The sequence below is a fragment of the Podarcis melisellensis genome (assembly GCF_964234715.1).
Source record: "Podarcis melisellensis genome assembly, chromosome: 3".
Taxonomy (NCBI): Eukaryota; Metazoa; Chordata; class Lepidosauria; order Squamata; family Lacertidae; genus Podarcis; species Podarcis melisellensis.
Genome location: NC_138530.1, coordinates 7,142,399 through 7,161,034, shown reverse-complemented (window position 1 = coordinate 7,161,034; position 18,636 = coordinate 7,142,399). Strand labels below are relative to the sequence as shown.

Below are 18,636 nucleotides of genomic sequence, written 5' to 3'. Positions count from 1 at the left end.
TATTGCATAGGAACCTGGAATGTAAGAACCATGAACCTTGGTAAATTGCGGGAGGCAGTGGAAGGCAGGAGTGCCTGGCATGCTCTGGTCCATGGGGTCATAAAGAGTCAGACACGACTAAACGACTAAACAACAAACTTGCAATGAAGTTGTTACAGTGAGTAAGAACAAAAAAGAGGTGCTGGTACTGCGTACCTTTGAGTACCCCCTGGGAAAAATGCACTGGTTATGGTTTCACTCTGATCTACACAGCTTGGGTATTGTAGGTTGTTCTGAACACCACACTGAAAAGGAGGCTGTCCGGAGTAGGATGACCAGGTTGGTGAAGGGATCTCCTAATAAAAAATATTGGAAAGATAGGACTTTGTTTAACCTGGAAAAGGTAAGATGAAGGACAAACAAGATACCTGAAGAACTAATAGATCGATCAGGATGTTTCAGCCACATAATGGTGAAGAAACAGTTCAGCAGATGGGGAGGCAGGGGGTTATTAGGAAGGAGGTTAAGGTAAATAGGTGCTGCAATTCTGATGAAAGGACCAATATATTTGGAGGCAACGTCAAAGATAAATTGGCCATTAATCTCTAATCCCATATGTGGTGTTATATTGCACTCTTATCAGGGGTGTGAATTCCAATATTTCTTATTAGGAGATCCCCTCACCAACCTGGCCGTCATATTCCAGACAGCTTCCTTTTCAGCGTGGTGTCCAGAAACACCCCCCTCTTTCTCTCAGAGCCCAGAACCATCACAATCAATATTGTTTCATAGATTATGGCAAGGATGTGCCAGCTGCCTGATGGGGAATTGAATAGGCAAGCATATGGGGAGCAAGAGGGTTATTAGCAACAGTGCAAATGGAAAGATGGCAACACTGAACAAAAGGCCTACAGATTGGGGGCAACATCAAAGAGAATTGTGTTGCAAAGTCTGAAGAAATCTCAAATGCCATATCCATCTTTATTTCACACCCTTATCTAGAGAGCTACTTCAAAGACAATGGAACCCGTCCCATTAGGGCAGCCATCTTGGCATCCCACCTGCATATATAGGCATGAACTCTGTGAAGGCATCACCATTGCCAGTTCATCCTTGTGACTCCTTTCAGTGGCACACAACAAGTCTTAGAAGAACCATGAAGTTCATCTGTCTGTTCTTTGCTGTGGTCTTCCTTGGCATTGTCCAGTCTGATGAAGCAGATCTGGACCAAGCAGAGAAGCAAGAGGCAGAGGCTTTGGAAGATCTGAGTGGTCCTCAGGATGAAAACCCAGCTGGTTACGATGAAGCTTTGGAGGATGAAGGTGATTGTACAGTACATGGTGGTGGGGATTGCATTTCTTTCGGAGGTGTTCACTCTTTCATTGAACTCAGTTAGAAATACGTCTCCTTGGCTGGATCATGAGCTAATGATAGTATATTCAATGGTGATTAGTAGGCTGTACATGCTCTTAGGCATGGTCCTTTCAGACAGTACATTGAAACCCTCTAATACGTTCTGGAAGTAATGCTGACTTAGACTAAGGTAGTTGTTGTCGCCATGCAGAGAGTCACAAGGCCAGCTTGCTAGCCCCAGTTGGATTGTGTTCTTCCAGCTGTCCCGATGCAAAGACCCATCGGCCTCTACTCCGACATAAATCAGCAACCCAGGCTTCAAAGCCAGGGCACACTATCAGCAAAGCAAACTGCGCACACAGAATAGGTGTGAGGCTTGTGGAAGCATACTACAACTACGGATTTATTAATCATAAATCAGGACAAAGAAACATGTTGTCTCTCTCTTTGTCTTCTCGGAGAGACAGAGAAAAGCAAAAGCTATACACACAACGGAAGTTGCCTGCAGACTGTGCTGGAATGTAAACAGACATGTGACACGCAACAGTTCCATGTCTGTAACTAAAGGTGGAAAGGAATTTTCCAACAGTTACCTCCTTTTCTCCAGCACTGGAAATTTCTAGCAGGGGTGGCCACCTTGTCCCCTGCATCTTCTCGTCAAAGATGCACTGCCTTCAAACATGGCTGAAGCCACTGATGATATCTGATTATCAATTTCAGATAATTGTCTGAAATAGGATATCACCTAGTGTGTTCTTCTCTGTGTGGTTTTGTTTCTTTAGAGTTTGAACTGTGTGATGGGGATATGCAGTGGATCAGTTTCATTTGTGCTTGTTACAATGGAATGGGGTGCTCTTTCTTAGGTCTGATGGAAAAGAGGTTGTTGGAGCATATAATAAATAAATAAATAAATACATTTTTATATTTTTTTATATCCTTCTTATCTGGTTGGGTTTTCCCAGCCACTCTGGGCGGCTTCCAACAAATGATTAAAAATACATTAAAACACCGGACATTAAAAACTTCGCTAAATAGGGCTGCCTTCAGATATCTTCTAAACAAAAGCTAGAGAAATCAGAAAGGCAAAGTGTGATGAATGAGTAGCTGGCTACTTAATGGGGACTTGTTATTACAGAGTCTATTTGTTTCATGCTGACTAGCAATAAGAAAGGCTTCCATTCATAAAAAAAAAAATCCCATTCATCCCCAAAACGAATGTTCACCACCAGTGTTATGCATAAAGATAACATCCTTTCTGCTTTGTGTGAATGCTTCTAGACTTCCGTGTAACAGGTTCCATGTAACAGGACTGTTTTTCTCTGTGCAGGAAACATGCAACGGAAGGATCGTACAAGGCAATGTTGGAATTCTGGTGGTAGATGCTTTTTAGCCCTCTGCCCTCGTGGAACAACTCGCATTGGAAAATGCACCTTTTCATATCTCTGCTGTAAAGGTGAAGTCTGTGTTCCTCATTAAGACATCTCACGTTTAGCAGAAAACCTTTAAGATATCTCACGTTTAGCAGAAAACCTCTCAGACCCACTCTTCCTAGGCATGGGACAAGTGCAAGTGTGGATGAGCTCTGAGTGTTAGTTGCTGTTACTCACCCTTTGACCATCGGGTGAAGGGCAGCTACTTAATTACAGGATGATATCCGATGTTATTCAGTGTAGATCCATTGATTTCAATGGGCCTGCCATGAGCATGACTGCTGGAACTTATCCAGCACATATATGTAACAATATATACAGTGGACCCTCCAGATACGAACTTAATTTGTTAAAGGGGTCCGTTTGCACCCCCAAAAATATGTAAATAGAGGCGTGCTTCTGTGCAAGCACGTGTGGCGAAACTCGGAAGTATACAGGCCATGGCCATAACCCAAATATTCCGTATCCAGAGGGATACATAAGTAGAGGTATGACTGTATTCTCAATATGTGTGATCATGACTAAACTCTTCTTCCCCTTTTCTTTAGCAAAATGAAGTAACTGAGAGGGATTTCAAAGTTGGACCATTGTTTGATCATCAGCAGAAGAAATTTAATATCAAGTAATCATCTCTGTTAATTTGGGCTTCAAGGAATCTGGCATGGTGCGAGTCTATCCTTGCTAAGTCAATAATCTCTTCCTTCCTTTCAGCTGTTACTACTACAAATAAACAATCAACAGAAATAATTTTAGCAAATGTGCTTTCTTATTCCTTCATAAAAAACAACTCATTACCTTAAGAGATCTAGTTATGCATGCTTCTGGCCAGACTAAAAGCCAACTAACCAATCAAAACACCACTCCAGAACAAGAAATCCCAATAGTATGATGTTGGCAAAATATCAGAATCTCTGGGCCGGTTCCTGGCTCCCCACAAAATTAGTGCTCAGCTCCCTGAAACAGGCAACTAAAAAAAGTCCATATTACATATGGAGGGAGGGAGGGATTCAAAGTTCTTTGGAAAGATGTCTATTTAAGCCTGGCTGAATCCCCTTGAGAGATTGGCCCACTTAGAATCATAGAATTGTAGAGGAGGAAGGGACCCTGGGGTCATCTAGTCCAACCCCCTAGGACTCCATAGGTCAGTGATGGCAAACCTTTTAGAGACTGAGTGCCCAAACTGCAACCCAAAACCCCCTTATTCATTGAAAAGTGCCAACACAGCAATTTAGCCCAAAAACCAAGTGGGACACGGGTGGCACTGTGGGTTAAACCACAGAACGTAGGGCTTGCTGATCAGAAAGTTGGAGGTTTGAATGAGCTCCCATTGCTCGGTCCCTGCTCCTGCCAACCTAGCAGTTCAAAAGCACGTCAAAGTGCAAGTAGATAAATAGGCACCGCTCCGGTGGGAAGGTAAATGACATTTCCGTGTGCTGCTCTGGTTCTCCAGAAGTGGCTTAGTCATGCTGGCCACGTGACCCGGAAGCTGTACACCGGCTCCCTCGGCCAATAAAGCGTGATGAGCACCGCAACCCCAGAGTCGGTCACGACAGGACCTAATGGTCAGGGTCCCTTTACCTTTACCAAGGTTTTAGTTTAGAAGGGGCGATTGGCGCATCCATGTGAAGAGAGAGAGAGTGGAGCAATACAGTGGTACCTCAGTTTTTAAACAGCTTTCTTCTCGAACTACTTGGAACCTGAACACTTCAAACCCGGAAATGAGTGTTGTGGTTTTATCAAACTTTTTTCGGCAACAGAAAGTGCTCTGTTCTTAATATAACTTTCGTTTTGATTGCCACACTTCCATTTTCAGAGTGACGGAAGGCAGACTGGGTGGCAAGCGAGCAGGCACCTGCCGCCCTCCAGCACTGGGTCCCTTTCCCGCTGCAGCCACAACAGCAACCACCCCCTCCTCTAGCTCCAGGGGCGCTGAGTGAGGGCAGGCTAGACTGGGGCAGCAAGTGAGCAGGCAAGGGATGTCACTGTCACCCTCCTGCCAGCCTGCTCCTGCTTGCAGGCCAGTAGGAGTGGGATGGGGATGCTCTGCTAGGCAGCGTTGCTGCTTGCACGGGAACAGGAGCTGGATCGGGGCTGCTCAGCTGGGGAGGTCAGGCTCCGTCACACTTTCCATTGAGGGGTTCGTGGCTGCACTCACCTCAAGGGACCCCCCACCTCCACATCAGATCCCCTGCAACCCCGTGAAGGCAGCCAGGCTGACTAGTTGCTGAGGTTGGGAGAGGTAGAGGCAGCCCAAAGCTGCATCCGAGAGCCCCTGTAGCACCTGAAGGCAGCCAGGCGCTCCTCAGCTGAGCTGCCCAATCCCGCTCCTACTTGCATGCAAGCAGGAGCAGGGCAGGGATCTCTCAAAAGTGAAGGTTTCGTGCTTCCCAGCTGAGAGATCCCCACGCAAGTATGAGCAGGAACGAGCCTAGCAGCAGGAGGAGGCGGAAGGCGGCTGCTCGGAACTCTCAGTGGCCCAGCAACGTAGCAGCGTGCTTCTGAGCGGGTGCATAGCGCTGCGCCCTCCCCACCCACAGCGGAGGCTCCCCAAGGGAAAACGCGCGCCCTGGAGGTTGTGGCTTCGTTTGGCACACACACCCTGACGCCCATCCGAGGCGCTTGCACTCGGACACAAGTTAAGCGGAGGACTCTACTCGCACCATCGCAGCAGCAGCTGCTAAAGAGGAGTGCAAACTCCAGCACACATTGAAAGAGTGTGTGTTTTCCATCTCTGGCCAGGGCGTTCAGTTCCCCCCACTTTGCGTGCTTGAGCAAGCAAATTAGAGAGACCCCTCTTGATGAAGGTAACAACATGGGTTACACTCTTACCTACACTCTTACTGCAGCACCCGGCAGGAATAATCACTGCTGAACGCGGCGTGCCTTTCTTCCAAAAAGATACAAGAGATCCAGCTTGGAATATAGGTTTTTTAGGGCTGCCATTCAATCCTGTACCCATTTATCAGGGAGCAATCCCTAGTGGGATTTATTCTAGCATACTAATATTAGACTTACTAATTGCCTTCTAAACCACCGTCTCAAGCAACTTATGTCTAAGATACTGAAATAATAATAATAATAATAATAATAATAATAATAATAATAATAATAATAATATAATATAATATATTTATACCCCGCCCATCTGGCTGGGCTTCCCCAGCCACTCTGGGCAGCTTCCAACTAAATATTAAAACACAGTAATGCATCAAACATTAAAAGCTTCCCTAAACAGGGCTGCCTTCAGATGTCTTTTAAAAGTCTGCTATAGTGGTACCTCTGGTTGCGAATGGGATCCATTCCGGAGCCCCGTTCGCAACATGAGCAGAACGCAACCCACGTCTGCACGTCGCTATTTGCCGCTTCTGCGCATGTGCGTGATGTCATTTTGAGCATCTGCGCATGCATGAGCAGCGAAATCCAGAAGTAACCCTTTCTGGTACTTCTGGGTCACCGCGGGACACAACCTGAAAATGCTCAACCTGAAGCAAACACAACACGAGGTATGACTGTAGTTGTTGTTCTCTTCTCTTTGACATCTGGTGGGAGGGCGTTCCGTAGGGCGGGTGCCACTACTGAGAAGGCCCTCTGCCTGGTTCCCTGTAGCTTCAATGCGAAAGCATCCATGACTGATGGCCATCCAACCACTGCATAAAAACCTCCAAGGAAGGAGAGTCCATTAACTCCTGAGAGAGACCGTTCCACTGTCAGACAGCTCTTACTGATGTTCAGTGAGAATCTCCTTTAGAAGGCATTGGGTTGAGTCCTACCCTGTATTTTATGGTACAGTGGTACAGAAATACTTTTTTAAAAATTGAAAAGATGCTACTCCTCCCCACCCCAAAATAAAACACCCCTAGAAGAGAATTTGGGGTGCCCTTTTTCCTTGGGATAATAACAAGAGCAAGCACTGTGAGGGGGGGGGAGAGACTTGGTGCTGTTTGTCAGGCAATATCTGTTTCCACCTGCCTTGCCTCATCCTCCACCTGTCAGGGACTGGACTGCTGGTGAGAAGAGGCGGAGACTGCAGAAGCATTCCAGTGAGGGCAAAGGGGGAGACAATAATGTTTTGGACTGGTGGTTTGAGACAGGAGAGAGGAAGGAGTTGGGAAATAATGGGTGATGAAGGACAGGAGCAGTGCACAGAGGTAGGAGTCAGATCTGTGCAGCAGCCAAGTGACTCGCCGTCTCTGGAGAGTTTGCCAGAGCTCCCATCCTTCCCTAAGAACTAGGAATGCTCTGCATGTCGCACAACAAGGAGCCCAAAGGCGGTTTGCCCTTAGCATCCACCATAAGCAGCAGGAGGGGTCTAATTGCTAGGAAGTAACAGCCAGGGAGCCGGTGGTGCGTTATTCCGAGCAATGTTGGCTTTTCCCTGTGTCTAAAAGCTCTTTCTCTCTGCATTTCTGCTTTCCTGGGCAGATAGCCAGGAACTGTCAACAGCACCCACTCCTAGGAGCCTTCATAAGGGAGTTGTTTCCAGAGAAAGAACTGGGAGGGAGAAGAGGCCCCTGTGCTGCCCCACATCCAACCCAATAAACCTTCAGAAAGGAGTTCCTGCCATGGGCAAGATGTCGATGTGTATTTTAATGAGCTGAAATCATGAAATTTGAGAAGAGTTTGTGTATGAATTCAACAGGGCTTAGTTTATTATTTTTTTGCAATTTTGTTAATGCTGTTAAGATTGTTGTATAAATTGTGAATGCTGTAGTACTTTGTTAATCCCATAATATGACTTCTGTTGTGATTATGCTGCTTTGCTTTTTGTTGTTGTTGTTTTGTTAATAATGTTTTACTGATTTGTTCATCATTCTATATGATTTGTGATGTTCTGTTCTGTTATTGTTATTTGCTCTTTCGAAGCTGCTTTGAGATTCATGTGGATGAACAGTTGCATAGAAATATAATAAATAAAATCAAATTAAGAAATCAAGAAAACTGAGACTTTTTCGGATAACTTGGGGCACTGGGAGAGTTTGTAGTAGTAGTTACAACAGCAGTGGTAGTTGAGCGCCAGTGATAACTAGGAGTAATTCAGTCCCTGGAGTAAGAATGATTGGATGCAAACTCAATTTTAATTGAAAAGGAATGATTTAGCATTAATTCATCTTGATCGGTTTCTTCCTCTGTTCCGATCATACGCTGTTGATCTTTCTTGCCTCTTTCTCGCGCATGCTCTCTACTGAAAACGCACACAGCAGGACATAGTTGCAAAGCATCGTCCAACATACTTCTCAGAGAGACCGCACTTGTGACGGCATCTCCCCCCCATAGAATTGCATACGATGGGATTACTTGGGAGGGGAACTTCTACAGGGGGAAAAAAGGCAAGAGACTTTAACGGGCTTTTCAGGTATCTCACCCTTTTTCTGCTTAGCTTAGTGTTAAGCTCACTTTAACAAAGCAGACACTGCTTTTCTGTAATAAATAAACGTTTTCCAAATTAAAGCATGATATATTTCATCTCCATGCATTTAGCTTCTTTTTAGTTTCTCTCATGTCCTCACTTTCCACCCCCTGCAAAAATTAAAGTTCCATTCACCACATTTATATACTAGTTTGCAAATTTTATTTTTTTAAAGTCCTCATGAAAATCCATCAACCTTCTCCTAATAAAAACATATTTGCAAGCAAAGACAGACCATTTTTTCAAAGCAGTTTTACACAATATGGTATCTATTGCATACCACTTTCATTAATATATGCATATTTCGACAAGCGTTGCCCAGGTATTTTATGCAATACTTTTTTTTCTTTCTTTCCTCTAGATTACCGGTAACATTTTTGTTTTGACAAAAAATGACAACCATCTTTGCATTTTTCTTTATAAACCATACAAACACACACACACACACACACGAGAGAAAAAACAATGCCATACACCCCTCCAGGGGGAGCAAATTTGTCACACCCCTTCTCCCATGTGGATTCCTATGGAACTATCCTAAAATGCGTGTAGCTGGTCTTATGGGCAGACTCCTTGGATTACACCTGCCCCAGTCTTCCATCCCAGAATGAAAGTGGGATCTCGTAGGATTGCCCCAAAGTGAAGCACTTCAAGGAACTTCAGAGATGAACATGTTTTCAAAACTCTGTAGACAATGAAAAACTTGTTGTGTTTCTCTTAACACTTCCTGTATAATACCCAGGAAGTGGGGGCAGAAATGAAGCAAGACAGAGCTCTGGAAAGGTCCAACTTCTGACCACATGAATTTTTTTTACAGAACTCTCCAGTTCCCCTTTTGGGCAGGGTTCTTGAAAGCCTCTTGTTCTTGTCCGATCTGTGCTTTCTGCTGTATCTACTAGAGGGAAGTACGATACTGAAGGTCTCTTTGCTTTCCTCCTTACCAGCCCTAATGGGCACCATTCACCATTGGGAAACACAACCCAAAATATATGGTTGCCATCCATTAAATTTCTGAATGGAATGTTTTAGCTGATACTCCTGCATTGCAAGGACTTAAACTAAACGACCCCTGGGGTCCCTTCCAGTTCTACAATTCTATGATTCTGTGTGCAGGCTGGTGACCTATGAACCCCATTTTTGCAGTAATAAACATCTACTAATAAGAACAAGGTGTCTTAATGAGGAACACAGACTTCACCTTTACAGCAGCTCTCGAAAGAACTGCATTTTCCAGGGGGCACAGATCCACAAGGGCAGATGCCGAAAAAGTATTTATGGCCACCACTCTTACATTGACCGGTACCATTCTTCCGTTGCATGTTTCCTGTACAGAGAAAAACAGTCCCATTGCATGGAACCTGTTACACGGAAGTATAGCACAAAGCAGAGATGAAATGAAATGATGTTATCTTTATGCATAACACTGGTTGCAAACATCTGTTTTGGGGATGAATGGGAAATTTTGATGAATGAAGCCCTTTCTTATTGCTAGTCAGCATAAAACAAACAGAATCTGTAATAACAAGTCCCTGTTGAGTGGCCACCTACTCATTCTATATTTCCGTGTGCTGCTCTGGTTCGCCAGAAGCGGCTTAGTCATGCTGGCCACAGGACCTGGAAGCTGTATGCCAGCTCCCTTGGCCAATAAAGCGAGATGAGCGATGCAACCCCAGAGTCGGCCACAACTGGACCTAATGGTCAGGGGTCCCTTTACCTTTATGTAATGTGTGAGATGACCACGCCTAAGAGCATGTACAGCCTACTGATCACCATTGAAAACATTGCCATCAGTGCATGATCCAGCTATGATCTAATTGAGTCCAATGTAAGAGTGAAGACCTCCCAAAGAAATGCAGTCCTGCCTACCATATATGTTGCAATCTCCTATGTATGCTACAATTACCTTCATTCTTCAAAGCTTCATCATAACCAGCTGGCAAAGCTGTGTTTTGGTCCTGAGGACCACTCAAGTCTTGCTCTTCCCCTTGATCCACATCGGCTTCATCTGCCTGGGCTCTGCCAAGGAAGACCACAGCAAAGAAAAGACAGATGAACTTCATGGTTCTTCTAAGATTTGTTGTGTGCCACTGAAAAGAGTCGCAAGGATGAACTAGCAATGGTGATGCCTTCACAGAGTTTGTACCTATATATGCAGGTGGGAAGCCAAGAAGGCTACCCTAATGGGGCAGGTTTCATTGTCTTTGAAGTAGCTCTCTAGATAAGGGTGTGAGATAAGGGTGAACGCGGCATTTGAGATTACTTTATCCTTAGCAACACAGTTCTCTTTGATGTTGCCACCAACCTGTTGGCCAGTCTGTTCAGTGTTGCAATCTTCCTATTTGCACTGTTGCTGTTGCTAAAATCACCTTTGCTCTCCATATGTTTGTTCATCTCTCCATCAGTCAGCTGACACATCTTTGTGATAATCTGCAAAGCAATATTCAACAGGAGCTGCAACACGTGCGGAATCAAGGCACTCAGCAACATTCATAAATGTGATTTCCCTTTATAGAGTTTACAACTCGTTTAACTGAAATGCTTCTTTGATGTGCCTAGATCATAGCTGTCAACTTTCCCCTTTTCTTGCAAGGAATCCTATTCGGAATAAGCAAATTTCCCTTAAAAAAGGGGAAACGTTGGCAGGTATGGCCTAGATCCAGCCAACGAGAAGCGTTGAAATTCTGCTTTTAAGTACAAAGTGGGGGGATGGGACAAGGTCCGGAAAACTTGCATTAGCAGCAGCCCAGGGGAGAATTTTAATTGTCTTAGCTCATTAGAAGCTAAACAGGTGCCAGCAATTGCCGGCTAAAATAGTCTAATCTTAGGCTGAAGTAACAAAAGTATAGTATCCAAATCATGAATGATTTATATAGATTCACTTTGTTCTATACAAATTGTACACTTTTCCCCCTACACAACCTGGGTCCTGGGTCTGGCTCTGGGCACCGCATTGAAAAGGAGGAGGCTGTCTGGAGAATTATGGCCAGGTTGGTGAGGAAAACCCCTAAGAATAAATATTTGAAAGATTGGATTCTGTTTAACCTGGAAAAGGTACGATAACAGAGAAACAAGGCAAATCTCTTCAGTTACCCAAATAACGACTAATAGACTGTGATCAGGGTGTGTCTGCAATGTGATGGTGAGTAAACAGGACAAGGGATGGGGAGGCAGGGTTTGTTTAAGGAAGGTGGTTAAGGTAAATAAATGCTGCAATTCTGATGAAAGGGCCAATATATTTTGAGGCAACGTCAAAGATAAATCTATTAAGTTGTGGGTTGACATAGCAGCCGGCACAGCGAGTTCTTCAAGTAGCTCTTTATTTTGTAAGCTGGAATAGAACTGACTGCAAACAGCTCAGCCGGCCTGCTTTTATAGGCAGCCGGCTGTCAACATTGTAACAACCACAGCCCAGAGTTCCCGCCTAAAATAACTGCTGCGGACCTGAGTGAAAACTATCTACAGACCTGAGTGAAAACTATATACAGTATCCCCCTGTTGGCCCAGGGTGAAACTACACTACATAACAAAATCGGCCGTTAAGTATAAAGTAATCTCAAACACCATATTGCACTCATATTGTTTCCGAGCACAATTCAAAGTGTTGGTGCTGACCTTTAAAGCCCTAAACGGCCTCGGTCCAGTATACCTGAAGGAGCGTCTCCACCCCCATCATTCTGCCCGGACGCTGAGGTCCAGCGCCGAGGGCCTTCTGGCGGTTCCCTCATTGCGAGAAGCAAAGCTACAGGGAACCAGGCAGAGGGCCTTCTCGGTAGTGGCTGCCACCCTGTGGAACGCCCTTCCAGCAGATGTCAAAGCAATAAACAACTACCTGACTTTCAGAAGACATCTTAAGGCAGCCCTGTTCAGGGAAGTTTTTAACGTGTGATTTTACTGTATTTTTGGTTTTTATGGAAGCCGCCCAGAGTGGCTGGGGAGGCCCAGCCAGATGGGTGGGTTATAAATAATAAATTATTATTATTATTATTATTATTATTATTATTATTATTATTATTATCAAGGGTGGAAATTCAAATCCAGTGGAACACAGCCCATTACAAATCCTGTACATAGGAATATTTTATTAATAATAAAAATAGTGGCTGGGGCAGCCCAGCCAGATAGGCAGAGTATAAATTATAAAACTGTTGTTGTTGTTGTTATACCCTGCCCATCTAACTGGGTTACCTTGCTGAGCAATATGTTGGGCACCAGTTTGACTGCTGTGAGATTCGTCACAGCCCCTTAACAACCCTATATAGAGAGCCAGTATGGTGTAGTGGTTAAGAGCGGTAGACTCGTGATCTGGTGAACCGGGTTCGCTTCCCCGCTCCTCCACATGCAGCTGCTGGGTGACCTTGGGCCAGTCATACTTCTCTGAAGTCTCTCAGCCTCACTTACCTCACAGAGTGTTTGTTGTGGGAGAGGAAGGGAAAGGAGAATGTTAGCCGCTCTGAGACTGCTTCGGGCAGTGATAAAGCGGGATATCACATCCAAACTCTTCTTCTTCTTCTATATATAGGAATAAATTGGTTCTGCTGCTAATTATCTTTATGGCCTTGCTGAGCCATAATATGTTTGGTACCTGTTTGGCTGCAGGAGTTGCTGGAAGGAGGAGTACAAGGCACCATCCAACCATCTTAGGGACTTCACTTGGATTTGTGTTGAGTTTACTTCCTAGCCTTTTCTTCTCCCAAAGATATCCTACAAGGCAGTGGAGGTTTAAGATCAAAGTTTTGCTTCTCCTACATGGGCTGCCTTCCCAGGTTCATGAGCCCCTTCTCCCCGCTCAAGTCCCTCTACAGCACATGCAGAAACCATCTTCTTGACCATTGGACCCACTATTGGTCTTGTCCACTCAATCTTCCAGAGCCTGTCTTCACATTCAGGGGAAATCCCAATCTCACCAAGGGTTTGAGACCCATCGGATACAGTGACACCTGCTTTGGCCACCCAGTCGAAGCCATATCCTGGGGCAGCACATATTGACAACTTCAAGGATCCACAGGTGAGAGCTGAGTGCAGTTGAGGGGGACCAAAGGTGGACAAAGTACCATAGAAGGAGCAAGATGTGTCTCACAACAGAGGTATCACCCCACCCCTAACACCCCATAGATACCCAGTTCATTATGGCTGACAACTAGAGGTGATAGAGTGCTTTGAGGAAGAGTGAAATACCAATATTTACTTAGGAATAAGTCCCATGTAACTGAATGGGATGCACTTCTGAGGGGACAGTCTTAGAACCATAGAATTGTAGAGTTGGAAGGGACCCTGAGGATCATCTAGTCCAACCCCCTGCAATACAGGAATATGGCAGCTGTCCCAGAAGTAGATCAAACCTCCAACCTTGTTGATATCAGCACCAAGCTCTGAGATACCCAGTGAATTGGATCCAAACATCAGTTAAATTGAAAAGGAAGAATTAAGCCTTTATCAATCTTGACTGAGCAGTGGTGTCACAGTCTGGGTTACGGGCAGTCAGAGTCTCGGCTTTGTACATCAGGACCGGAGTAGAGGGCAGGAAGCAGGAAGCAGCAGTCCAGGGTCCACGGTCCAGGGGTCAGAAGGCCAAGAGTCCACAAATCAAGAAACCAGGAGTTAGGAAGCCAAGAGTCTGAGGGTCAGGAAACCAGGAGTCAGGAAGCCAAGGATCCAAGAGTCATGAAGCCAAAGCACAGCTAGGTGGGTAGCATGTTGCCATGGCAAAGAGCCAGAGGGAAATGCTGGTCTTATATACCCCTCCCGGCCCTTGCCACCAGGTGCTACAAGTCTTCTGTCAAGCATCACCTGTGCAGTAGTGCTTTGCCCTTCCAGGCCAAACTCAGGAAGCCCCCAGTCCTGTGAGGCCCTACCAGTCACAGGGCCTGGCTCCTGCAAGCACTCCTGACAGGTAGTTTCATATTACCTTGGAAGGGACCCCAAGGGTCATTTAGCCCAACCCCCTTCAACGCGAAAGCATCCATGACTGATGGCCATCCCACCTCTGCATGAAAACCTCCAAGGAAGGAGAGTCCACTACCTCATGAGGGAGACCGTTCTACTGTCAAACAGCTCTTCTTGTCAGAAATAATGTTTCGTCAGATTCTCCTTTTGAAGGCATTGGGTTGAGTCTACCCTGTATTTTATGATACAGTGGCACAGAAATGCTTTTCTAAAAAAACGAAAAGATGCTACTCCTGCTCCCCCCCAAAAAACACACACCCCTAAAAGAGAATTTGGGGTGACCTTTTCCTTGGGATAATTACAAGAGGAAGTACTGTGAGGAGGGAGAAACTTGGTGCTGGCCATCAGGCAATATCTTTTCCCACCTGCCTTGCCTCACCCTCCAGCCCTTGGAGCCTTCCTAAGGAGGAAGGTTTCCAGTGCCCTGCGGGACTCGACATCTTTCCACAGGGCCTGCAAGATAGAGCTGTTCCACCAGGCCTTTGGCCAAGGCGCAGCCTGACCCCCTCCTTTGGCAATCCTCACAGAACTCTAGCCCAATGGTTGCCATTAATCTGATTTGAACTGATTTTATAATGAAATGATTTTAGAATGTTGTATCATTTAACTGTTGTTAGCCGATCAGAGCCCGGCTTCAGCTGGGAAGGGCAGGATATAAATAAAATTTTATTATTATTAATAATAATAGAGAAAGAAATGTGGGGGAGAGACACCTTGTCTGTCATCAGAGGGAGGTTGGTTTCACCTCGGCTGCCCCACATCCAACCCAATAAACCTTCAGAAAGGAGTTCCTGCCATGCACATGATGGGGATGTGTATTTTAATGAGCTGGACAGAGTGGAAGATTTTGAGTAATAGTGGCTGAGAAATATTAGTGCATGAATTCAACAGTGCTTAGTTTATTTTTTTATTCCTATTTTGTTAGTGTTTTTAAGATTGCTGTATGCCTTATGAATGCTGTAGTACAGGGGTAGGCAACCTAAGGCCCATGGGCCACGTGTGGCATATGGGGGTCATTTAAACGGCCCATGAGCTTCCCCCTAACTGACTCCCTCACTCAGCAAGTCCCCGCGCACTGCACTAAACCTGTTCAGCGCGACGCGGGGACTCGCTTCCGCGGCAACAGAAATCGCATTTGCACAGACGTCAGAAATCGCAGGCGCGCACACTGACACACGTGTGCAATCCTGCCCACAGAGGGATCTCCACTGGAGTGAACTGGCCCAGGCAAGGCCAACCTTGCTGACCCCTGCTGTAGTACTTTGTGAATCCCATAATATAACCTTTGTTGTAATTGTGCAGCTTTGGTTATTTTATTTTTTTGGTTGTTTTGTGAATTGTGTTTTAGAGACTAATTGTTTTACTGATGAATCGTTAATTGTTCTATATGATTTAAGTGGCATTTGTGGTGTTCTATTAAGTCATTGTTATTTATCGTTTGCAATATATATCGTTTGCAATCGTTTGCTCCCTGTATAAGGAAGTTTTTAATGTTTGATGTCTTACTGTGTTTTAATTTGTTGGAAGCTGTCCAGAGTGGCTGGGACAATCCAGTCATGTGGGTGGCATTTAAATAAGGCCTTATTATTATTGTTATAGTTGTTATTTGCTTTGTGATTCATGTGAACGAAAAGCTACCTAGAAATATAATAAAAAATCAAGAAAACAGAGTGTTGTGGGTAATTTGGGGCATTGGGAGAGTTTGTAGAAGTAGTTACAGCAGCAGTGGTAGTTCAGTGATAGTGATAGTGATGAGTGATTGCTTTGAGGAAGAATGAAAGACCATATATTCACTGAATTGGATGCAAACTCAATTTTAATTGAAAATAAATGATTCAGCATTATTTCATCTTGATTGGTTTCTTTCTCTGTTCCGATCAAATGCTGTTGGTCTCTCTTGCATCTCTCTCAAGTATGTTTTCTACTGAAAACGCACACAGCAGGACCTAGTTGAAAAGCATCGTCCAACCAACTTCTCATTTTGACCGCACCTGTGACGGCATCTCCCCCCCATAGTAATGCATACGATGGGATTTTTTGGGTGGGGAACATCTTCTGGGGGAAAAAAATTAACAAGAGACTTTAACATGCTTATTAGGTATCACTCGTTTCTTGGGCTTAGCTTAGTTTTAAATAGCGGACACTCCTTTTCTGTAATAAATAAACGTTCTCCAAATTAAAGCCTGATATATTTCATCTCCATACGTCTAGCTTTTTCTCTTTTTTCTTAGCTCTGGTTTTCATTTGTATAGGGGTTTCTTTCAAGTTGGCTTTACTGTAAACTGTTCTGAGAAAATAAAAAAATCTGAAGAAGTGTGCATGCACACGAAAGCTCATACCAATAACAAACTTAGTTGGTCTCTAAGGTGCTACTGGAAACAAAATAAAAAAATTCATTTGACTACAGCAGACCAACACAGCTACCTACCTGTAACTTGAATTATGAGGCGAGAAAAGTGTCTGACAAAAATAAAATTAATGATGGTGATATAACAACAAAAGCTTCCTCTCATCTACACAGGTGTTGCTGGTTATACCCCTGTACTAATCTACACAGGTTTGGGTAAGACTACCCTGCAGAGAAGTTAGGGATTTTGTTTCTCTATGAACATGCTATTGGCCCCTTGCCAACAATGAACAGTGGGTGACTCTGTCAATTTCAGTTTCTCTTTCACCCCTCCACCTACAAATAATTAAGTTCCATTCAGCACATTTATAAAGGGACCCCTGACTTCCCCTCTAACCCTCCATGGTTTCCTTGTTTCCCCTTATTCTGCTGCATATTATATCTAACATCCTTCTTCATCCTTACTTAATATCTACATTGCTTTACTGCCAATTACAGTTCAAATCCTACTCGCGTATTAATCTGTTATCAAAAGGTAAAGGTAAAGGTTAAGGTACCCTGACAATTAAGTCCAGTCTCAGACAACTCTGGGGTTGCTTCACTCATCTCGCTTTATTGGCCGAGGGAGCCGGCGTACAGCATCCAGGTCATGTGGCCAGCATGACTAAGCCGCTTCTGGCGAACCAAACCAGCGCACAGAAGCGCCAATTACCTTCCCACTGGAGTGGTACCTATTTATCTACTCACACTTTGACATGCTTTAGAACTGCTAGGTGGGCAGGAGCTGGGACCGAGCAATGGGAGCTCACCCCATTGTGGGGATTCGAACTGCTGACGTTCCCATCGGCAAGCACTAGGCTCTGTGGTTTAGACCACAGTTCCATTTGCAAATATTAATTTTAAAAAGCCCTCATGAAAATTAATCAACTTCCTACTAATAAACACATATTTTCAAGAAAAGCCAAACATTTTTAACAAAGCAGTTTTACATAATATAATACCTATTGTATAATTATAATTATTTTAGTTATTATTCATACCCTGCCTATCTGGCTGGGTTTCACCAGCCACTCTGGGTGGCTCACAACAGAATATTAAAACCACAATAAAACATCAAACATGAAAAACTTCCCTAAACAGGGCTGCCTTCAGATGTCTTCTAAAAGTCAGATAGTTGTATATTTCCTTGACATCTGATGGGAGGGTGTTTCATAGGGCGGGCACCAATACCAAGAAGGCCCTCTGCCTGGTTCCCTGTAGCCTTACTTCTCGCAGGGAGGGAACTGCCAGAAGGCCCTCAGAGATGTTTTATGAATAGGCTGTTTTCATTCATATGTGCATATTTGGACATCCTTTACCCCAGTATTTTATTCTTCTCTCTCTCTCTCTCTCTCTCTCTCTCTCTCTCTCTCTCTCTCTCTCTCTCTCTCACACACACACACACACACACACACATAGAAAAATAGACCATGGCTAAGAGCATGTACAGCCTACTGATGACCATTGAAAACACTGCCATTAGTGTGTGATTCACCCAAAGAGAAGTATTTCTAATGGAGTTCAATGAAAGATTGAAAACCTCCCGATGAAATCCTGCCCTGCCCACCATGTATGTTGCAATCTGCTATGTATGCTACAGTTACCTTCATCCTTCAAAGCTTCGTCATAGTCAGCTGGCAAAGCTGGGTCTTGGCCCTGAAGGCCACGCAAGTCTTCCAAGGGCTTTCTCCATTGCTTCTGGTCATCGGCTTCATCAGACTGGGCAATCCCAAGGAAGACCACGGCAAAGAAAAGACAGACAAACTTCATGATTCTTCTAAGACTTGTTGTGTGCTGCTGAAAAGACTCCCAAGGATGAACTAGCAAATGTGATGCCTTCACAGAGTTCTTGCCTATATATGCAGGTGGGAAGCCAAGATGGCTGCCCTAATGGGACGGGTTCCATTGTTTTTGAAGTAGCACTCTAGATAAGGGTGTGAGATAAGGGTGAATTTGAGATTACTTCATCCTTAGCAACACAGTTCTCTTTGATGTTGTCCCCAATCTGTAGACCTTTGACCAATGTTGCAATCTTTGCATTTGCACTACGGTAGTACCTCAGGTTACAGACGCTTCAGGTTACAGACCCTTCAGGTTACAGACTCCGCTAACCCAGAAATAATACCTTGGGTTAAGAA

At 44.5% G+C, this 18,636-nt stretch overlaps 1 protein-coding gene and 2 long non-coding RNA genes across 3 annotated transcripts; 1 reads left to right on the top strand and 2 right to left on the bottom strand.

Moving 5' to 3' along the window:
* Window positions 1-1,056: 1,056 nt before the first annotated feature.
* On the top strand, window positions 1,057-3,509 carry LOC309365922. The gene is made up of 3 exons (XR_014166297.1): window positions 1,057-1,301; window positions 2,660-2,785; window positions 3,311-3,509. It is a non-coding gene; the product is annotated as an uncharacterized lncRNA (long non-coding RNA).
* Window positions 3,510-7,818: 4,309 nt separating this feature from the next.
* Window positions 7,819-10,302, bottom strand: LOC309366612 (uncharacterized protein). The gene is made up of 3 exons (XM_081905300.1): window positions 10,073-10,302; window positions 9,368-9,493; window positions 7,819-8,072 (listed from the first exon to the last, which is right to left on the bottom strand). Exons 1-3 carry the CDS (start codon window positions 10,227-10,229, stop codon window positions 7,942-7,944), a joined length of 414 nt encoding a protein of 137 aa, XP_081761426.1. The 5' UTR covers window positions 10,230-10,302; the 3' UTR covers window positions 7,819-7,941.
* A 5,608-nt stretch (window positions 10,303-15,910) lies between these two features.
* Window positions 15,911-18,370, bottom strand: LOC309366224. The gene is made up of 2 exons (XR_014166591.1): window positions 18,103-18,370; window positions 15,911-16,167 (listed from the first exon to the last, which is right to left on the bottom strand). It is a non-coding gene; the product is annotated as an uncharacterized lncRNA (long non-coding RNA).
* Between the last annotated feature and the right edge of the window lie 266 nt (window positions 18,371-18,636).

Coding starts and splice junctions, on each gene's coding strand:
- LOC309366612 (XM_081905300.1), bottom strand. CDS start 10,229: ATGAAGTTCATCTGTCTTTTCTTTGCTGTGGTCTTCCTTGGCAGAGCC. Junction 9,494..10,072: donor TGAAGCTTTGAAGAATGAAG/GTAATTGTAGCA, acceptor TTCTCTGTACAG/GAAACATGCAACGGAAGAAT. Junction 8,073..9,367: donor TTTCGAGAGCTGCTGTAAAG/GTGAAGTCTGTG, acceptor TTCCCCCTGTAG/AAGTTCCCCTCCCAAGTAAT.